Source organism: Sceloporus occidentalis, unplaced genomic scaffold (genome assembly GCF_023333645.1).
Source record: "Sceloporus occidentalis isolate IW3139 unplaced genomic scaffold, rSceOcc1.0.p SCAF_5, whole genome shotgun sequence".
NCBI lineage: Eukaryota > Metazoa > Chordata > Lepidosauria > Squamata > Phrynosomatidae > Sceloporus > Sceloporus occidentalis.
The window spans coordinates 170,191,587-170,208,603 of NW_028316985.1; the positions used below are offsets into that span (position 1 = coordinate 170,191,587).

A 17,017-nucleotide genomic window follows, 5' to 3' on the forward strand; every position below is an offset into this window, starting at 1 on the left:
GAAACCATTGGTAGGAAGCATCTTTTCAGTGTGAGAGTGAGTGGGAAAGAGAGAGTCAACAGTGACTCCTGAATATGTTGAAGTAAAAAACAACACAAATGCCCTATCTGCTAGGATAGTTTATAAATGAAAGGGTAGTGATAAATGTATGCATTTGGTTGCATGAGAATGATGCCCCACTGTGAGACACAGATATCCCTACCTTAAGCTAGAAGGAGGCAGCTACCTTTGGCAGATTTTAAAGGTCATGAAAGTGAAGCAAACAGTTAATTATTTAATTTGCTATTACTGTCAGGAATGGGTAGAGATAATTATGGGATTTTCTTCCGCAGGTGCCAGAAAAGCTTATCTGAATTTGGATAATATATACCTTGACCAAGTTGTTGCTTTCTAGTCTGAGTCAGCCAGCAAAATTTCTGGAGTCAGACCTGCCTTATTAGTCTGTTTAAAGAAAACAGGATTAAAAGAAACAAGTTTTACACAGTTGAGAGGAGACAGCTTGGAGTTTCCAAGTTTTGGTTTAAAAAAAAAACATGAAGGGAAGATTTCTCCTCACCCCTACAATTACTTCATAGGTCTAAGTGGGACTCAGAAAATGTGAGGTTATTTCTATATGTTCCACCACATGCTCATATATCTCAGCTGAGAGCTGAGCCTGGGAAGAACATTCACAAATCTTGACTATGCAGAGTTTTACTCTCCTATTGATCGAAAGTGTAGCAGATAACCAGTTAACAGTTGCCAAGGAAATGTTATCAGAAATAAAATAATCCCAAAATAGGAAGGACAGCTAAATGAAACAACAGGATGTGGTTGTGTCAAAATATGATCTAAACACAAATTGATTGAAAGCAGTCACTGAAGGTTTGGCAAAGAAGATAATTAAAATCAGGATTAAAGAGATCAACATGCAGGTGGGCATGAACAAGTTCTGTGATATGTATTTTTCTTCATGGTGTAGTAAAAAAACCCAAGCATATTTCTGAGTCATTTTTAGCTGATGTGATATTCCCTGCTCTGCAGGAAAGCTCTTACTATCCTTTGATTTCAGATAATGCAAATCTGGGATGAACTTTCAAAATCTTGATTACACAGAGCTCCAGTCTTCTATTGGCTGAAAATATCATCGTTTGGATAGCATATACACTGAGATTCTAGTGAATAAGATACTGTTGATTTGTTGCCTTCAGTCAGAAGAAAGTTTATCTAGTATATACAGTACTGTATTATCTGATATACTCAACATCCAGAGACAGACATTTTCATTGAGATGCATTATGGCTATTCACCAATTTTCTTTTCCTTGATAAGAAGAATCTGAACATGTCTTGATATGTTGCAAGCATTTCTGTACATTTTTTTCAATCATTTTTGAAATTGCACCACCCCTCCACCCCCCAGCAACCAAGGTATCTTGCACATATACAAAACAAAATGTGTTTTTCAGGGGAGGAAAGTCATGAAATACTCTGCCCCACAACCTTCAAATGTGCAAAAAGTCTGGATATCTCACCCAGAATTGAGAAAAGGTTTGAAAATTTTCATTCCTATGTACAAGAACAAAAGAAGCAAAATTGATACTCCTGATAGACAACCTAATAAGACTTCCTACCTCTAATAATGTTTATAATCTCTCTCTCCTCCCCCTTTTCTTACTGAGGGAAGCTAAATACCTAACATAGTACGTTGTCATGGAAGTATCTGTGCTCCACAATATTATACAGAATTGTGTAGAGCAAAAATAAATGCTGGACTTCAAAGATCAGCTGGACTTCAACAATCAGCTGTCCTAGATTTATGGTATAATAATAGTGATTAAAAGTAAACTAATTTAACTATATTGAAGCATTACAAACAAAGAAAATTGGGTTGTTGTTGTTTTTAATTAGAAACTAACTGTAAAATGTCTTCTGCTTTTTAAAAATGACAGTGTATTATTTTTAAAAGACAGTTGATTCAGGCTTGTTGCTTATTAGCTTCGAATATTTATGCTGGGGTGAGATGCTTATGAACAACCTCATTTGTGGCAGCCAGAACCATTCACTTACAATAAATTTGCAAGAAAAGATATGATAGACTTTAAATGTGGGGCATTCAGAATGCAAATTTCTTCCTCGCCCACACATCCTTGAAAATTGTGGCTCTATTTGAGCAGGTTTTCTGAGGTGGATATTTGAAAGATAAGGAGGCAGAATCACTTCTTCAAAAGGACTGTTCTTCAGAATGTATATGTGTCTTTCTATCACAGAATATGTGTGTGTAGCAGTAGTAGTTGAAGGTCTGACTTATTGAATAATAATACTGAAGAATATTATTGAAGAATAATAGACCCATAGGATCTTGGCATTGGAAGGGACCACAAGGGACATTTGTTACAACACCCTGCAATTCTGGAATGTGCAACTAAATCACTCTTGAAATATCCATCTGACTTCTGTGAAAGACCTCCAAAGACAGACTAGACAGTCCATTTTATAGTAGTTATGTGCCTTCAAATTGATCGTGACTTATAATGGCCTTATTGTGGGGTGAAGATTTATTGAGAAGTGGTTTCCAACTGGCTTCCTTTGGATCTGAGAGAGCATGACTTCCCCATGGTTACCTAGTGGGTTTCCAAAACTCAGAGGGGATTTGAATCCTGGTCCCCTGGGCAAGTATAAATTATATAGAAATGCTTTCTCTACCTTTGACACCATCCCAATACTTATGTGTATTACTGTAGAAAATGCATGACAATACATATATGGGATCTAAGTATACCTCCATATTTTGAGAGAAAGGATCTTTTGGATCACAAAGTGATGAAGATATGCGGTGATTCCCACGGAAACAGCGCTGGCTGATGTTCTGAGGCACAGGAAAGCTCTGGCGAATGATGGTTAACCTTCCAATTGACTTTCTCACAAGTTCCTGCACATCCGCATCATTGATCTCCTGTAAGATAAGGCACAGAAAATATAGCTCAAAAAGTGTTACAGCTTTTCAAGATAAATCAAGAAGATAGGAACATAAATTAATTTCCTTCAAATTTCAAATTCTTAGGAATGTGAAAGCAGTGGGTGTGTGCATACTACACACCTATAACACTGTGATATCAGTTTAACTGACATGGATCCATCTTCCAGAATCTACATATTTGTAGTTTAATGAGTTTCTGCTACAGCTTTATAAAGGGATCTAGTGCGTAGTTCAGGGGAAAACATTAGAGAACTCTAGAACAGCATTCTAGGTACCTGAACAAATTATTCACATTATTCTGCAGAACAGAATCATGACAGTACAAGTGCTATCAGAGTGATATACAAATAAACATGAAAAAAATCTTAGATTCTGGACAAGAAAAAAGTGAACTCTATCAATGGAAGGAACCTAAGGAAATATTTATGCAGGAAGGAGAAGAGTATAAAGGCCTCCCATGAGTAAGCCTGAGGGCAGGGAACCATCTATTTCCCCCTCTGTTGTAAGCCACCTGAATTCCCAGTGATTGGGCGGCATATAAATAAATCCTATTATTATTAATAGGAGATACTACATTATCAGTTGGCATTTGCCACCAAGACTTGGGAGAGCTGAGGGGCAGAGCTGAGGTTGTATAAAGCTCTACCAATCCTCATCCTCCAGCCTTTTAGAGTGCCAATGCACCCACCATCACTTTGGAGCTGGGTAGGAATTTTCTCCCCTTTCCACGGTTTTTCTTTTTACCTTGACTACACTGTTCTTTGGGGACTTGGAACCCACCCCCCGGGTAGTATCTTAAATAGGTAGTCACTTGGCAGGTTGAGGGGAGAAAAGTGGAGTTCGGAGACCACTTATGTCACCCTTTTGGTGAAGGACATGCCTCTGGAACTGCCCCCATTGGTCAGGTGGCCAGGGGTTGATGAAGGAGGCTGTACTTGGGGCTGGATGGAGGATCTTGCTCTCTACAGAAGTTGTGCAGCTTTGTGGTTGCATCCTCTGGTAGGTCTTCCAGCAGTTGGTCAGTTGAGGATTGGAGAAAACAAGTTTTTGGATTCTCCTTGGGGCTCAAATGTTTTGCCTAAGTGAAGCTGTGGAGAAGGTCTAGGATAGACCAAATGCATCAGATGGTCCCACATTAGGTTCCTCCCCTCCTTTTAATGCATTCCACCCCAAGAAACAGTTTTAAATAGGTAGTTTAAATAAAGTTGCCCATATTTTATCCCAAGTTCTCTGTGTGGTCTCATTATTTCATGGGATGTTCATTAAAAGTAACTAGAATCGAAATTAAATTTGAAAACTTTGCCCCAGTTAGGATTGAGTAAAGAAACTCAATAGCTCCCATTCTAATAAAATCTTCCACTTTTCATCAAGCTCTTTCTTATAACCCAGAAACAGTCATGGGACCTTGGATTTATTTATTTTTTAAAAAATAAAATCAGTTCACAACACACACATATACATCAGTCTTTATTCATATGCTTTCAGTTTTGCCAGTAAATAGTAGTGGAGTTCCTTATTCACAAATTTCTGCAATCTTGATTTTAGTGAGGTTGCACATGCATTCTCTATCTCTCTTTTCCCCCTTTCTTTTTCTTTTACACACACACACACACACACACACACACACACCAATGTGCAAATATAGTAATGAATTCATACCATTGTGTATGCAATTGCGTATTGTTCTATGTGTTTTTTGTACAGCCACCAAATAAAGCCTAAGGCCAAAACATGCCCAGTTTTTTCGGTAATAAATAATATCTTCTAAATAAATAACAAATAACAGCTTGGGTCCAGGCTGTTTGAAGGACTTTACCTCACTATGACTATTGCCACATTGCAGAAATAATGCAGTACAGAATTAATGCAGGTGACAACATTTTTACTGTCATGACATCATCTTAGGGATTGGTAGTTTGCTGTGACACCAGAGCACTCTGACAGTGAAAGTCTGTCACAAACTGCAAATATCTCACAAAAGTGAAAATCCCAGAATTCAATACCATTGAGCCATGACAGTTAAAACAATGTCAAACTGCATTAATTCTGCAGTGTAGATGAAGCCCCAGGGAGCCATTAGTGTGCTAAATACTTTGGGAAAGACCATTCACTTTGTCCCACCAGCTTCTCAAGCTTATTTGATGGGGAAAGAGAGAGAGCCTTCCCTGTGGCTGCTCCCAGACTTTGGAACTACCTCCCTCAGTAGGCTAGGATGGCTTTTTCCTTGCTTTCCTTGAGCCAGCAAATGCAAACTTTCCTATTCTGTCATACTTTTAGGAAATGGGAGCGATGGGCCTTTAATGGTGGGCTTTAATGGATTGTACTTTTAATTTAAAATGCTTTTAGATCTATAAATTGTTTAAATGTGTGTGTGTGCCTGTGTGTTTTAATAATTTATAAGCCACCTTGAGACATATTCTTATGTTAATAAAAACACCATGATTCCTGATGTTTTACACTGAAGTCTCATGCAAACTGCAAATGTGAGGAAACCAAAGGAAAAGATATTTACCTTATGGTCTACCTTGCCCTCCCTTCCTACACAGATGAAAAAGGCAAGGAAGGGAAGCTAGCAACAAAGACAACCTACAGCCTGGGGTGATGAGCTGGAAAGGTCCCTCCAGCTACAGCTCATAAAGGAATGAACTAAAAGGTAGAAACATCAGAATCATAAGACTGGGGGGAGTGGAAGCATGTGTGAGGAAGTACAGTATAGGTTATGACATGGAGGCAAGGAGAAAAGATTTAAATCAAGGGTGGGAAGTTTTTGGCCCTTTGGATATTTTGGCCTACAACTCCCATTATTCCTCCTCAGTGTGGCCATTGGTCTCCTATGGAAGGAAAATGTCTGTGCATTCCATATGGGAATACACCCTCCTTTGATTCCCCTGACAGAGCTGAGAGCAGCTCTTTCTCTATGGTCCTATTTGCCTCCTTACAGATCAAAGAATAACCAGACAGCCTGACACCAATGGCTTGGTATCTGGAATCATCTGGGAGGCTTATATTCAGATCTCCTGAGACATCTGATTCCTTCAAGAGGAGCTGCTTTGCCTTGCCTTGCCTTGCCTTGCCTTGCCTTGCCTTGCCTTGCCTTGCCTTGCCTTGCCTTGCCTTGCCTTGCCTAATGGTACAGCCAGACAGGGACAGATTCATTTAACAATGTTTGTGGTCCTACGAAATCATAGCAAGGTGATATATCACAAAACAATGGCACTGCTGTCAAGACAGTACTGTTGCTAGATGGATCTTGCTGTGGCCAGCTCTAGCAGTAGAGTCCATAAATATAAGGATACATCACAGATGCTAGCAATTGCACTAGCCCTTGGAAAGGCTTCATTCTCCATGGTTCCCTGTGTCCTGACACATCAGTGTAATGGGGAATGTGGATGACAATTTCCATGGCCACACACTGAAGAGAAGAGATGGAAATGGAAGGGGTACTTGGATGGAAGAAAACTAGCAGATCAAAAATATCTATCTATCTATCTATCTATCTATCTATCTATCTATCTATCTATCTATCTATCTATCTATCATCTCAGAGACAGGCAGGCATTTTTACAAGCTCAGGAGCAGGCCAGACTTCTTCCCCACAGCCTTCAGATTTTTTTTAAAACAAAACAAAACAAAATAAAAACCCATTGGGTAATTTTTACATTCGTCGAAGACAAGCTTGGGAGAGTTTCTCAGTCTTAAATCAGGTATTGTGTATGCAGTGACCCAAGTCTGAATTTTTCAACCACAGTAGTAAAATAACCCACACAAAGGTGCGGAAATTAAAGATAAGCGTTAATGTTATTGCAGCTGTTCAGCATGAGCTAATCAAACAGTCAGACCAGGCCTAACTTTAATCTATGAAAAAAATATGGGGGGTACAACAAGCTATGATAAATTACAGAAAGTTATAGGTTGTATAAAGCACTATACATAATTTTTCTACAACAAGTGAATCAGGTGTAGTGCTATTATTATTTTATTTCTTTAATGGCCGAGCAAATAAAATGCTGAGAGCCATGAATTTTAAACATCAATCTTCTGGACTACACTAAACCTATTTTATTCTTCTTCATAGCCTGTCATATAGTTTTGAAGCCTTCTGTTATTTATGTTCTTTATGAAATATAGATTTTTCTCAAAACAAAACAACACCTGGCATCAGCTGTGTCCAGTGTAATATCCTGCATTTCTGGTCGATTAATCCTTAATGTACCATATATAATGGCTTTGCTCAGCTTACATGGCCATCTTATCGTTTAGTCTGTATCATTTCACTAGCTACAAGAGGGAGGAAAAGTTGCTATGTTCTGCAAAATCTACATTCTCTTAATATACCTGCAATATAATTAGAGGGACAAGTTTCAGAGGATTTTATTAACTCCCTTCTTTTACAATCCTTTTTTTTATTCAATAGGAAACAAGGTGACTATGTTCACTGTATCTCATTATTTGTTGTTGCTCCTTTTGTGTTGCTGCTGGTGGGCAGAATTAGAACTGTAAGCAAACCACGAAGAGATGTATATGAGTAAGCATGCATTCACAATGGTGAAAGCAGACACATAAATAAGATGGCAGATAGCTTTGGCACCTATGGAAAGAAGCAAATGGCCAACAAGCTATGAGATCAGAAGCCAATATCCCTATGGATCTTGAAGCAGATGTATGTAGCTCTACACCCATTGGTATCATCTTAAATGGAAAGATATGTGCACTTAGAGAAGCAAGACTGCCACTTCTTAAATTTTGTTTGCATTAAGAATTGTAAAAGAGGGTTGTAAAAGAGAATTGTAAAAGGATTGTAAAAGAAGGGTTGGGGACAGCTTTAAGAACAGATTAATTTTTTTTGTGATCTTTTGTGGATTACAAACCACTTGCTAAAATTAATTGAAAGAGGTTAACATTTAGGCCTCAGGTACAGTGCATGTGCCCAGTTGTTGTGTGCCTTTAAGTCATTTCCCACTTATGGTAACCCTATCATGGGGTTTTATTGGCAAGATTTGTTCAGAGGTGTTTTTTGCTTTGTCTTCCTCTGAGGCAGAGAGAATGTGACTTGGCCAAGGTCACCCAGTGGGTTTCCATGGCTGAGCTGGGATTTGAATCCTTATCTCCAGAGTCATAGTCCAACACTCAAGCCATTACACTATGCTGGCTCTTTGTCTAGTTCTGCCAACATTTCACAGATGAAACTGGGAAACAAATGGCCAAGCATCATCATCATTATTATTATTATTATTATTATTATTATTATTATTATTATTGAAGCACTGTAATAATAATAATAATAATAATAATAATAATAATTTGTTTTATTTATATACCACTATTCCAAAGATCATAGCGGTGAACAGCAAGTAAGCTAATTTGCCCCCAACAGTCTGGGTTTTTAGCGACCTCGGAAAGATGCAAGCCTGAGTAAAGCTTGGGCCCTTTTGCTGGTCTTGAACTCGCAACCTAGTGGTTTTGAGTGAATGGCTGCAGTACAGGCATTTAACCACTGCGCCACCAGGGCTGTAAATTTACACAGCGCTGTACATACAATCTTTTTAATTAGATGGTTCCCTGCCCTCGGGCTTACAACCTAAAAAGACATGACACAAAAGGAGAAGGGAGTGGTGGAGGGAAAGGGTAAGAGGTCCAGCAGTTCCTCTCTACCTCCGAGGCCTGGACCAAGGCAGATGGACTGGAGGGAGGGCTTGGCTTCATAATGGATGGTTAATCTTCTTCCAGGGAAAATACATACTCTCAAGTAGGATAATACATATACAGTACATAGCAATTAAAGGAAATGGTTCGATAAACAGGCACCAAAAGAACATCAAATAGTAAACGACAATTATGCAATGCCTGGGAAGGCTTCTCTGAACAGGATGGTTTTCAACTCCGTTTTGAAGCTGGTTAAAAAAGTGATGGCTCTTGCTTGTGGGGGAAGAAGGTTCCAGGAGTGAGGGGCAGGAGTGTGGTCAAGATGACAAAAATTATTAATGTGGAAGAACAAAGTCTTCTAAGCAGGACAAGACTGTGCTCCTTTCTCTCCTCTCCCTGCTGTTCTGCTGAGTTAACTGAGTATAAACTACTTTTGCATGCTGAACGCAGTTTGTTGCAATTGAATAGGGTTTTCAAAGCTGAGAATATGGAAGGAGTTCAGGGAGAAGTGTTGCTTTGTGTGGAACCATTCAAAAATAAAGGTGTTCATTTTTTTCGTTTCATAATAGATCTTTACTATTTTTACTTATATCTGAGTGAATATTGAAATTTAACAATTAACAAGGACAACTGGTCATGCATTACCAAAATGAACCTCCTGATCAACACAGTCATTTGTCCACAATAGTAGTCAGTTTGTGGCCCAAGTAACAGGAGAGGCTCCTAAGTGGAAAAGAGCAAGATGGCTGATAGCAACCCAAGGGTTGGTACTGTGGAGGGAAGTTGGATATGGTTTCTGTCACAATAATTATGTAGGAAATTTGGTAAATGTAGCTTCTAGGGTTGATTATTGGTCATTCCTTTATGACACAGAGCTGGTAGAGTACTATGTTATACATTCAATAAACTCTATCTGTAACTGGACACAATCTACTCCTGTCTTAATTGATGTCAACCGGATGCTTCTGTATGCAAAAATGCTGAAGGTTTTCAGATAAGAGAGAATAAAGTTTTTGAATGAATTTGTTTTGTAAAGTTTCCAAAGCCTGTAAAGTGTCCCCTCAATATCCCTTCAACTTTCAGCACCATAAAGTATTTGAGTTACCATTTAGCTACTTTTTTTAGAGCAAGTTAAATCAGCTGTCTTGTCTTGCACTAACATTTCTTCAGTGCCCCTATAAGTTTTTCCTGTTTTCAGTTGCTCTACTTCCCTCTGCCATCACCGAGAGAGAACCACGGAAAACGATGTCCAGATGTCAAAATAAGCAAGTTTGTTCAATAACTTGTTAATCTAAAATCTATTTGAGCCTTGGACTGCAAGGTATTTCAGGTAGCCTGGTCTTGATGGTCTACCTATATACTTGATGGTCAAGTGGTCTACCTATTACAGTAGATGTACAAAAATATTTCCTACAGTGAAGATGAAAACTTTTGAAAATGATTTGGTACATTCCTTGGTTTACAGGGCTTTGCTGCCTGTATTGATGAGTGTCTGTACTTCAGAATGAAACCACACCACTTCTTCTATTACTCTGCAAAGGACTATATACCCTGAAAGTGTTGTATGAAAAATCTCTCTTTATATACAATGGTCAGTGTGAACAGCAAAGTCCACAAGACATAGCAGTGAAGCTCAAACTCGATCAAAAGAGCAAAAAACAGCAAGAATGAAAATCTAGATGTGAAAGGTTTATGTAATTTGCCAGGAGAGTATGTTGGTATGAAGAGCATTTGGCTAATGTCGGAAATTTCTTGGGTATGTAGCAAATGCATGAGCCAGTATAATTATGCCCTATGAAACAAAGGACACTAACTAAAATGTGTGACATGACTGAGATAAAGGAAATTTCATTTTTAATTTCAGACATTTGATTCATATATCAAAGTGAAGAGAAGGGTCTAAACCTTCTCCTAATTGTGGGGCTGTGCCCACCTGCCATAAAGGTTGGCCTAGGCTTGGAGTTGCCGTGTGGTGTCCACATGACATATGCCCCGACTCCACCCCCAGGGTGGCATGATGCTGCTCACTGCTCCACATGGCACATGGCATCATGGCACTCTTCTGGCACTGCCTCCACATGTCACAGAACCAAAGGAGCATGGTAAAACTGTGGTGCCACAGCTATCACACCCTTTCCAAAGTGCAAAAAAGAGCCACTTTTTGTGGCTCCTTTTCATGCCCTGGAAAGGCCAAATCAGGACCACAGTGTGTGGTTGCCACAGACCCAATCTGGTACAGCTGGAGACGGCTACAGGCCTCTGTGTTTCCAAGTGTGGGAAAGAGTGATAGATCAGTGATGGTGCACGTACTTTTCATTCCAAATGTCCACAACGGTATGCTGAAAGACCAGTCTACTGGAGTCCTTTCATACTACAGAATTACAGCACTATGATTCCGCTTTCACTGCAATGGCTGCATCCTATTGAATCCTAGGGTTTATAGTCTCGTGAGGCACTAGAATTCTCTGAAAATTCAAAGTACCTCTGCCAAAATGGAAAGTCCTAGGATTCCATAGGATTTTGCTATAGCAATGGTAGTGGAATCATAGTGCTATAATTTTGCAGTGTGAATGACTTCAAAGAAAGCTGAGTCAATATATGTACATAATACTGATTCTGAATACTGAAGAAACTTATCTATGGTCCCATACAGACAGGCCAAAATAAAGTTGTTTTGGGTCACTTTGGAGGTATGCTGTTTAAGGACTGGAGCGTGGCTTTGGTGCGGCTTCTGGACTCTTAGGTTGCATGCATCATTTAAACAGCATACCTCCAAAGTGACCCAAAACAACTTTAGTTTGGCCTGTCTGTATGGGGCCTTAGTTTAAGATAGCTTGCTATATTCTTCCCTTTACATTGTACCATAAATATGAGGAGCACCTATACAACTTTGCTAATCAGTAACCTCCAGTATTGCTCAATATTAGCTCTGTTGGCTAGGACTGATTGAAGTTGTACTTCCACAACTTCTGAGGGGGCTACATGATTCACACTACTGGAAATAACTAAATGGTTGCTGTTCATTTGTATGAAAGTGAGTAAAGCACTGTAGCTGTATAGCTGAAATACAAAGTGTCTCTGTGCATTCATCAAAGGGCCAGGTAAGCACATATCTTGACCATAACAACTGTTCTGTCATAGTCAGGATGCACAAATTTCTTCTGTTTACTGAGAACTCTTCCTATTACTCCTATGGACAACATGTCATTATCCTGTCTCATCAGGCATAGACAACATTATGGGAAAACTGTCCTCAGTGCAAACTAGCCTCACCCAAGGCCATCCATAAGTGGAGGCTAAGTGAGATGAGCACCAGTAATGAAAACTTCTCCCCTGTTCCTGCTGGAATTCTGTTTGTCTCCATTTCTTGGAAGACTACAGTAGCTAGCAAGTATAAGTAGTAGACATGGCCTTTGCCCATATTAAAGTAAGATTCAGTTGCCTTTTTTAAATAGAATAGAGAATGGACATCTTGTTTGCTCAGGCAAAAAAGTGTCTTGGGTTGGCTGTTTCCTACTCTGTGAAGTACAAAACTAAACTGGTATGCTTGCCTCTGCAGTAACTGAGAAGCTGTCAGGTTATTTAGTGCTGTGAAACATCATTGTCACATGACCACACCACACTGCCAAGTTCTATTTTCTAAGAAGTTTTGACTTTTAGCTGTGCAAACATTTATCATTTGTCTCTTTCAAAAAGCACAGAACATTGTTTCTTCGGTATTCAGCACTTTTGTGCATTTTAATTAGAATTCACAGCTTTTATTTCTTTCCAAGTGCCTTTAGGTGGGTGCTGCCCCTAAGACATATTGTGGATTTTACAAACACTATCTGGAAACTAAAAATAAGCACAATGAAAGCTTTAAGGAGGCATGCTTTACACACACACACACACACACACACACACACACACTCTCTCTCTCACACACAGAGAGAGATTCTGTCACTGTAATGAGGTATTAGATGGAGGGCACTGAGCAGATTTGCAATTGTAGCAGTTTAGAGTATATAGATTATAGTTAATTGTTTTTACTTTATTAACACTTTCAATTAAATTATATAACAAATTATGTTCTTCTGTTTTCACTACTGTTTTCTTTATGGATTTTTGAAAGTGAAGCCTCTGTTGTTGCTATGTAAACCAAGATAAGAGAAATAAAAGTGCAGAGCTGCCCTAAGTTTTCAGCACAGCTAAAACCATGAACATGTCTCCATTTCTGAAAATCATGCTTTAAATTATTTTAATTTCTACTGCCCTCATTGCCTTTTGCATTCTTTTGGTGATTTCATCACACAATTAAGTTTGATGTTTAGGTCAGAATATGACCTCTAGTCATTGATTGAGATTCTGATTGGATGGGATTACCCTTGAATTTTTTTTCTTTAAAAATAATTTGAGGGGAAAAATAGCAATAGGACCTCCTGGAAAACATTGTCCTATTTAAGCATAATTTCCTGTCTTTCATTATAAGTAGGATAGTAAATCTTTCTGGATTTTAGTCTAAAGTTTAAAACAGGTATCTAGGATGCTCAGTTCTGTATTCTAAAAAGATCTGCACTATAGATAACTGCTTTACAGTTCTGAGTAGATTTACCAATCCATAAATCCAGAGTGGATTCACCAACCCACTAACATATCAGTCATCAGCCATTACTTAAATAGACTACTGATTTGGTGCACTATGCAGCTGAATTTCCTCATTTCCACCACCAGGTTGTTTGGTGTCCATTTGTTTTTTGGAAAAGTGAAAAGAGAAAGTATGTGTAAGAGTTCATCTGAATAATATTCCAAATCTCTGCAAAAAATTCACTTGCTTTTAGGTCTAACCAAAAAAATAATAATCAACAAATCAAAGCAAAACCCAACAACCAATTTGCTATTCTCCCATTGCATTGATTTGGCATTGATTTGGGAGGACATAAAATGATTGATGGTTCTTGAGAAATGGAGCAGTCACACTTCCTTTAATATAGAAATAAATGGGATATTCTTTTTTTAAAAGTGGTTAATTTGGTTTCCTATTGTAGAGCATTTCTGAGTACTGATATACTCACATTACCTAAAACAGCAGACAATGGACAATAAAACCATTTAATAGTTTTTCAAATATTTTTACATCTTGAAGTGAGCAAATTAAACCACAAAAGTTCAAAGTATCTAGATCAAGAGTAGGAAATATGTACTCCCAGGAATATATTTTGTGGTTTAAAGGTTCTCGTTAAAATTCCCCTTTCTAAGAAGAATCGGCAACACACAAAAGCATGAACAAGCTTCCTTCATTTTTTAAACACCAAGAGCTGCTTTTGTGGTTTCAATTATAGAAAACCCCAAGGATTTTTACCATAACCAGTGAAGTTTTGTAAGAATCTTGAAATTTGTGTTTCATTTTGCTAGTAACAAAATAATTTTGGCTTTTGTAGCTGGCAAAGAAAAAAATTAATTGGTGATCAGTAAAACTGTTAAATGTTGCTTTAAGTGCTTGATTCCTGAACTAGAGGACTGAAAACAAGCATATGAATTCTGCCTACTTTCTATATTCTTCCCAGTTTGATTTATCAGCTTTTGTGAGGTTTGCAAAACATTTCCAACTACAAATCAATTAAGGAAATTGTAGCATATTGACCCACGCCATTTCCACATGAACTTGCTAACAAACAAGATAATCTCCACATGCCCTTCTATGGCTATCTCTACTTCTGTGGCACACTCATTGTGTGCATGTGAGCCAATTTTTATCTCTCATCCTAACCTATCCCAAATGGTTTTCACAATGATTTTTTAAAGAAGGAAATGCATGTGCAGTAGAGGAAGTGATATATTGTTGCCTTTAGCTCCTTAGAGAAACTATGAGATATACCAGTAACACATAAATATGTTGTGCTGTTAAAATTAGCACTAGCTGATACTTCCCCTCTCCATTTTTTCAGGACTACTGCACTCCTCTAGAAAATTGAGAGAGAATATCTATGTTTTTAAGATTTGATATGTGAGTTTTCAGATTTAAGGGATTGGTTGTATTATCTTAATTTATTTTACAGATGAGTGGCCAAGGATAGTTTCCCTTTTCTTTTTCGATATTTTAATAGAAGACTTGTCAACAACAAGTATTTGTCTTTACCATCCTCCACCAAGTCAAACTTACTAGGCTGTATCCTTGGTGACAGATTTTCAGATATAGAACAGCTGGCCTGTAGGACATTGCAAATGCCTAAAGTGAGACTTATTCAGTACAATTCCCACTTACTCCCCACAGTCTGTAGTCTGTGCTCTTAATCTCTTCCTAGTAGGATATTTGCCCAAAAGATTCAATTCATTTCTTTCCTAGCATTAAAAAAAGTTCTGACAACATTTTTAAGAGCCATTAGGCTATATGATTTGAATTCTGAAATGTCCTCCTTAAGAAGACCTGCCTGATATCCACACTGTTTTCATTTTAATACCAAGTGAAGATCTGATATCCACAGGTCTAATGCTGATGTCCTTTTTTTCTGTTTATATAACTATGTTTTTCATCTTCTCGTGTTTGTTTTTATCTTTTAGAATTTAAAAGGACAACATGAAAGAGTAATTAACAACAACATCAACAACAAAGATATACTACACTAGGGACCAATTATGATAAAAACTAGCAGACAAATTTGACTCAATTTGCATGGGAGATTTCTAGTTGCAAAATCTGAAATTTGCAGTTGCAGAAACTGGCTTCTAGATATTCTGCTTGTGTTACCCCAAAGACTCTTTAAAATTCTGATCCCACCATAAGGCAGGAAATTGTTTTAAAACTCAGGTTTCCTGCTGAAATTTAAATTGAGAAACAAACAAGGCAATAGACCCTGATTAAGGTAATTTATTGTAGTGTAGTGCAATTAAGGCAATCTAATAATTAAACATCAAAGCAGATGTCTCCAGCAATCAAAAACTGATCGAGGAGCATGCATATAATTTCTCAAAACAATACTTGATACAGAAGATTCAGGTAGAGTAGGTGCAGCACATACTACACTAGGGACCAATTATCTTCTCATTTAATTAAGATCCGGTAATGTGGACATAATGCATAACCCACTTCCCCCTCCCCTACAACTGAATGCTTCATTATTCAAAGATGGAGCTGATTTAATAATATTCCCCTACTATATATTCCAAGCTAATAAAAATGGTTTTAACTGTATCTTTTGGCAGTTTCCACTGATTGGAAATTGATATTTAGAGAGAAAAATATGTGAAAAGCTACTAAAACTAACATCATGTGTTGGACTTGACTTGGCAATATCATTGGGCCTGCACATACCAGGCCAAAATAAAGCTGCTTTGGGTCACTTTGGAGGTATGCTGTTTAAATGCTGCATATGTCCTAAGAGGCCAGAAGCCGCACCAAAGCCACACTACAGTCCTAAGGACTGGAGCACAGCTTTGGCACAGCTTCTGGACTCTTAAGATGCATGTGTCATTTAAACAGCATACCTCCAAAGTGGCCCGAAGCAGCTTTATTTTGGCCTGTCTGTTCAAGCCCATTGTGTTTTGTATTGTGTTCTAGATATTAATATCACAACCATAACTCTAGATTTAAAGTAAGTGAAAGAAGTTTTAGTATATGATGTTGAGGCAATATTTATAGCACAGGTAGAAAACCATTGTGAGGCTAAAGTATCTGAATCAGATACTTTATCTGAATCTGAATCTGAATTTGAGAAAGGAAATCTCAAAGAATGATAGAACTCACTAAATTACACAGTGGTACTTACTGGCCCTCTCATATTCTGTAAACCAGGGATGGGAAATGTGTGAATCTCCAGATAGTCAGAATTCAGTTCTGGTCAATCATCGCCAGTACTGTCCCTGGTGAGGGTTGATGGAATTTCCTTGGAATATCTGGAGGCTATGTTCTCTGTCTCCTCCATCTTACTGTAAAGATATTCAGCTTTAATTGCTAAGACTTACACAACCATAGAATCTAAGTCCTTCTTTTTCATCTAGAACCTAGACCTTTGAGCACTAGAAATGTACATGTGGTTTACAAAGACATTTGTTTACAAGCTGGCCTGTGAGCTCATAGGAATTATCCAGATTTAACAATCCCACTCGTTGAAACACAGCTTTCTCATGCCTGCACTAAACCATCTCTGCCATTAGGTCGACCAAGGCATCCGTTTTTTAATATAATGAAAAATTAGCAATTTATTATTTACTGTGATTAAATTTTACTACCAAGAAGGGGCAAATGCAAGAAGTGTGTGTGCACACACGCTTGTGTGTATGTGTAGGTTCATGTATAAATAACTTGGCTAATTTAGAGCATAATGCATTGGGGAGTTGGGTTAGGTATAGGCACTTGCTACTCTGTCTCAGGTTGAAAAAAATATATTCAGGGATAATTGTACAAGCCATTCATTAAGAGAAGAGAAGGGAATCAAGCAGC

The 17,017-nt window shown here is 38.1% G+C and overlaps 1 protein-coding gene across 2 annotated transcripts in view; it reads right to left on the reverse strand.

Annotated features, from left to right (window-relative positions):
• The window catches only part of GRID2 (glutamate ionotropic receptor delta type subunit 2), a 1,094,955-nt gene that overhangs the window by 368,044 nt on the left and 709,894 nt on the right, over nucleotides 1–17,017 (reverse strand). For both annotated transcript variants that reach the window (XM_089526112.1, XM_089526113.1), the window contains exon 6: nucleotides 2,761–2,934. In XM_089526112.1, coding sequence (XP_089382238.1) covers nucleotides 2,761–2,934 — 174 coding nt within the window. The remainder of the gene's footprint in view (nucleotides 1–2,760; nucleotides 2,935–17,017) is intronic.